The following is a 5,943-nucleotide window of genomic DNA, read 5'->3' on the forward strand; positions in this document are numbered from 1 at the left end:
CTGTTCACACTGCTATGCTTTATCTTGGCCAGGTCGCAGTTGCAAATGAGAACTTGTTCTCAACTAGCCTACCTGGTTAAATAAAGGTGAAATAAAAAAATAAAAAAATAAAAAAAGACCAGTCTCCATGCTTGTCTCAGAGCAGCGCAAAACGGTGCTAAAATAGTTGTAGGCTATTGCTTCAAATCCTGTTGCTTCTAACATCAATATGCTCTTTAAATAAATAAAACCTACACCACTTTTAACATCACATTACTCAACACTAGTGAGACTCATGTCGCCTACGTTAGGCCTACAGGATATCGAAAAATATGACTCTCCATCAATAATTACATATAGAGGATTGAAGGATTCTAAATTAAAACCAAAAGCCGCCTCATGGGTCTCCCGATGGCAGCCGGCACTGGTATCTGTAGCAACGCATTTTGCATTGCGATGCTGTGATTTAGACAGCTGGTGACTTAGACAGCTTCGCCACTGAGGAGGCCCCATCCACAAAGTATCAAAATACAGGGAGGTGTTGGTAAAGGTATATTGTCCTGCTAATAGCCCATAATTTTGATCCAAAGCCATGAATGAGTGAGTCACTCAGCTTTATGTAGGTGCCATCAACTTGATTATATATAATGATATTTTGGAGGATATTTTGTTTAAAAAAAAATGAAAGTGAGCGATTGTAATCTGAATAAAGGTGAAAACATTTATTTCTGTTTTTAGAGGGAGAGAAATGCTGGGTCAATTGTGTGCCACCCTATGGGACTCCCAATCACGGTCGGATATGATACATAATAATTCTTCTTGTGGTATTATTTGTTTAGTTTTTTTCTGATGGATTAAACTGAAATTGCAACCAATCACAGCCGGTTGTGATACAGCCAACCTAACTTAGAAATACATTTGACGATAGAATTCTCCCCTTACTTTATATAATTCTAAATTAATAAGAATAATTGCTTTGTTTAAAAAATAACATTATTTTGGAGATGATTTGCATCCTGTAGCTCTAACTCCAAAATGTTTTGGAGTTAACTGCAAAAATAGCTGAAGCTGGAGACTAATATTTCCCTCACTAACTTTTAACATCAGATATCTGAGCAGCTAACTGACCGCTGCAGCTGTACACAGCCCATCTGTAAATAGCCCATCCAATCTACCTACCTCATCCCCATATTGTTTTTATTTACTTTTCTGCTCTTTTGCACACCACTCCTCACGCCATTTGCACACACTGTATATAGACTATCTTTTTTTCTATTGTGTTATTGACTGTACGCTTGTTTATTCCATGTGTAACTCTGTGTTGTTGTTTGTGTCGCACTGCTTTGCTTTATCTTGGCCAGGTCGCAGTTGTAAATGAGAACTTGTTCTCAACTAGCCTACCTGGTTAAATAAAGGTGAAATAAAAAACAAATTAAAAAACATTGGTGCAAAGAAACTGAAAGTAGATTTACCCAACTCTGAGGAGACCGAAGGGATTTCCACAGGTAGCCATCCCTGAATTAAGGCCATTCCCTTAATTATGTGAGGCACTGGTTCCCAACCAGTGGTACTAGGACCCCTGGGGGTACTTGGCCTATCCACAGGCATTACATTAGAAGGTAAATCAGGGGTATTCTGGGCAGTGCACATTTCAGTTGGTGGTACAGTAACCAAAAAAGGTTGGAGTTTTTGTAAGAGAGCTTTATAGATAAAATAAATCATTGAATTGACCTACATAACTTCAAAGAGGGCCAGCCTACTTTCTGTAAAGATTGCAGTGACGAGTACTGCACCTATCACCCTTAATACAACGTTGTGTTACGTAATACGTGATACGTGGCTAAGTTTGCGTGTGTGGGTCTCTCACTGCAACCTCTAGATACTCCTCCTTCAGTATACACATATTTGACAGTATCTCAGCAGAATTGAGCCTTTTTGATCATATTAACTTTGAATGTATTGGTCCTGACAGGTACAGACACACAACCAGTGGGTGACTACAGTTGGCTATGTAGAGGACCAATCAACACCTTTACTTACTGAAGATTCTACGTCATGGTGGACTTTAGAAGAAACAAAATTGTGTGTGTGTGTGTGTGTGTGTGTGTGTGTGTGTGTGTGTGTGTGTGTGTGTGTGTGTGTGTGTGTGTGTGTGTGTGTGTGTGTGTGTGTAACAGTACATGTGATGCATTTTCTTACATTATGCACCCACCTTCGTCGTCTTCACTTTGTTTCCCGTACTGCAGCTCCAGCCTTTCAGATCAGGCAAAACTTTACACTCCTCCCCATCCATACATGGATGCATCTGACACCACCACTTCTGGGCAACTATGGATGCTGCAAGAGGCAAAGAGAGAGGGACACAAGCGGTTAAAGTGTGCCCTTTACAAGGCAGTGAAAATATACATTCACTAGTAGACTGCAGTAACAACTGAACCAACAAAAGTCAGTTTTTTTTCTGTTTCTACTAAAATGTCAATGAAAGTGAATGGAAAGTATTTTGATACACGACTGACAGTACAGAAATGAGATCCTCCATGACTGACAGTACAGAAATTAGATCCTCCATGACTGACAGTGGAGTAGTGAGATCCTCCATGACTGACAGTAGAGTAGTGAGAGATCCTCTGTGACTGACAGTAGAGTAGTGAGAGATCCTCCATGACTGACAGTAGAGTAGTGAGATCCTCCATGACTGACAGCAGAGTAGTGAAATCCTCCACGACTGACAGTAGAGTAGTGATCCTCCACGACTGACAGTAGAGTAGTGATAGATCCTCTGTGACTGACAGAGTAGTGAGATCCTCCATGACTGACAGTACAGTAGTGAKATCCTCCAAGACTGACAGCAGAGTAGTGAAATCCTCCACGACTGACAGTAGAGTAGTGAGAGATCCTCCATGACTGACAGTACAGTAGTGAGATCCCCCATGAACGACAGCAGAGTAGTGAGATCAACTGGTTACCATTCCGGGTCAGGAAGTGACCAGAACGTGTTGATCATTATTCCCACACGGGATTAGTGGAGGTGTCTTGCGCCAGATCCTGAACCCATGCAAGTGGGGCGACACGGGTTACTAAGGAGGAGCGCAAACGTGAACGTGGACCAACAGCTGCCTCTACTTGTGGTAGCTCGGGACATTACATCTCCGCTTGTCCTCAGCGCCGTTAAACTGCCCGGCTTTTGTTTTGGGAGGACTTTTAGCGAGCCAGTTTCAACCTTCCAAGAACCCTGTCAGACCCCGTTTTCCTGCGACCCTCATGAATAAGAATCAGAGTTTAGCGTGAACGCTTTTATCGATTCAGGTGCCGATGGCAGCTTTATTGATGGAACAGCTGGGGCTTTCCAAGGAGCAATTGCCGGAAGCCATTGAAGCAACCACTCTGAACGGCGTAGTCTGGCACGGATCACTATGAGGACTGAACCGGTTAAGATGTTGTTTGTCGGGAATCATTCAGAGGTTATCTCCTTCTTCATTCTGCCTCGCCCATGTTTCCTCTGGTTCTTGGTTACCCTGCTGAGAGAACACAATCCCTCGTTTGATTGGGTGACGGGTAAGGTAACTAGTTTGGAGCATTGAGTGTCATGCTAACTGCCTTAGGACTGCCTGTTCTCATGCTGTCCCAGTCAGGTCAGTGAGTCTGCTCCCCCTGATTTGTCCCTGGTTCCAGAAACATATCACGATTTGGGTGAAGTATCAGTAAGCAGAAGGCTCTGTCACTTTCCTCCCCACCGACCTTATGACTGTGCATTAATCTGTTCCTGAGCTGCCTTTCCCAGGGACGGTTATACAGTATCTCTCGACCTGAGCGTGAAGCCTGAGACCTACATCAAGGAGTCTCTAGCTGCAGGTCTCATTCGCCCTCGTCATCACCCCTGGGAGCAGGATTCTTTTTTGTGAGCAAGAAGGATGGCTCTCTTCGACCGTGTATTGATTATGGGGGTTGAATGATATTACGGTCAAAAACAAGTATCCCCTGCCTTGATGAGCTCTGCTTTCGACTCTTTACAGGGTGCTAACGGTGTTTACGAAGCTTGACCTACGCAATGCGTATCATTTGGTTCGGATCAGAGAGGGGAACGAGTGGTTGACTGGGTTCAATACACCTATGGGACATTTCGAGTACCAGGTGATGCCGTTTGGACTGACCAACGCTCTGCTGTGTTCCAAAGTATGGTGAATGAACGTGCTGAGAGTATGATTGGTATTTTTGTGTTCGTTTACCTGGTGATATCCTCATCTTCTCGAGGGAGCCTTCTAGCCACGTCCAGCATGTCAAGCAGGTCCTGCAGCGTTTATTGGAGAACCGCTGTTCGTGAAGGCTGAAAAGTTGTGATTTTCACGCCACACTACGTCCTTCCTCGGTACATCATCTCCAGGGGAGAGATCAAGATGGACCAAGAGAAGGTTCGGGCGGTTCGGGATTGGGCCCAGCCCGGTACGATATTGCAGCTCCAGAGATTCCTGGGTTGTGCGAACTTCTAATCGGAGGTTTATTCCGTGATTACAGCCGGGTGGCGCCCTTTAACGCGCCTGCACCGTCTTGCACCAGAAAAATTTCTAGACTCCTCCGCAGAGCAGACCGAGCATTTCTGACTTTGAAGACCGATTCACCAAACGCCCCGATTCATCATCACCTGACACTTCCCGTCAGTTTGGTTGTTGAGGTGGACCGGTCTGATGTGGGGGCTGGGCGCCATCCTGTCCCAGAGTAGCTCCACTGCCGGTAAAACTTCCATCCTGCGCCTTTCTCTTGTGTCTTTCACAGCAGAGAGAAACTAGATGTGGGTAATACCCGGAAGCTTCTCGCTGTTGAAGCTTGGCACTTGGAGGAGGTGGCGCCAATGGTTGGGAGGGAGCGGAGCAACCGTCTGTTGGTCTGACATGACACAAGAAATCTGGCTTTATGTGCATCGGTAAACGTCCTCAACTCCCGGTCAGGCCAGCTGGGCTTTGTTTTTTGGACGCTTCAATTTTTCCCTGACGTTTCGACCTGGGTCGAAGAACGGGCCAGGCGGACGCCTTGTCGACCGGATGTTCTCCAAGACGGAGGAGAGTGGGGCAAGACTGAAGACGATTCTTCCCGATACTTTGTCGTGGGAGCGTTACATGGAGGGATTGAGGAGCATGTTGATGGCGGCCCCTTCGGACTGCAGCCCGGCCCGGTAACGGTCCACCGGTCGGTTTGTTCGTGCCCCCCCCTTGAAAAAGTTCGGATCCGTTCTGCTGTCTCCTTCAGTGGTCCACGGCCAGCAAGATCGCTTGTCATCCCCTGGCGTTGCTCGGACTATGCGCTACTGCGCAGACGCATTTTTGGTGCCTTCCATGGGAGAGATACCCGGAGTTTTGGTTGCCGCTTGTCCTGTTTGTCGTGCGCAAAAAGAGTACCAATCGGCCCAGCTTGGCTTCTCCCCCTACCTATCCGGCGCCCTTGGTCGCATCTGCCTGGACATTTGTTCACGGGGTTGCCTCTTCTGTTGGGAAACGGTCATTTGACATTGTGGAAGATTAGCAAAGTTTGCTCACATTTGTCCCCATCTCCAAGCTTCATCTGCCTGAGACGTCGAGATCCTTGTTAGGGAGGATTTTCAGGGTCACGGGTTGCCCTGACATTGTTTGACCGTGGTCTCAGTTTACTCTGCTGTCTGGAGATCCTTCTTTTGGCCATTGGAGCTACAGTACAGTCCTCACATTGGATTCACGCCAATTAAATGGTCGCGGAGAGAGCCAACACAGAAGATAGGAGTCCAGCTGGGCACTCCCTTGTACTCCTCTGATCCACCTCTTTTGGTCTTCTGCAATTATCACTGGTCGAGTATGCCCATAATATCTACTCCTTCCATCTGCACTGGATGTCTCCTTCCAGTGGTGTAACGGTTACCAACCTCCCTGTTTCTTCTCAGGAGAGGGATCTCTCGGTTCCGCTCTGTCAGGCCCACATTCGTCGTTGCCACCGGACGCT

The 5,943-nt window shown here is 46.5% G+C and overlaps 1 protein-coding gene across 2 annotated transcripts in view; it reads right to left on the reverse strand.

Annotated features, from left to right (window-relative positions):
• The window catches only part of LOC112069025 (chemokine-like protein TAFA-2), a 52,607-nt gene that overhangs the window by 23,118 nt on the left and 23,546 nt on the right, over nucleotides 1-5,943 (reverse strand). The window contains exon 3 of one of the 2 annotated variants that reach the window (XM_024136276.1): nucleotides 2,192-2,316. In XM_024136276.1, coding sequence (XP_023992044.1) covers nucleotides 2,192-2,316 — 125 coding nt within the window. Of the gene's footprint in view, nucleotides 1-2,178; nucleotides 2,317-5,943 lie in introns of both variants that reach the window. The other variant, XM_070438370.1, reaches the window with a different exon arrangement.

The sequence above is a fragment of the Salvelinus sp. IW2-2015 genome, unplaced genomic scaffold, assembly GCF_002910315.2.
Source record: "Salvelinus sp. IW2-2015 unplaced genomic scaffold, ASM291031v2 Un_scaffold859, whole genome shotgun sequence".
Classification (NCBI taxonomy): Eukaryota; Metazoa; Chordata; class Actinopteri; order Salmoniformes; family Salmonidae; genus Salvelinus; species Salvelinus sp. IW2-2015.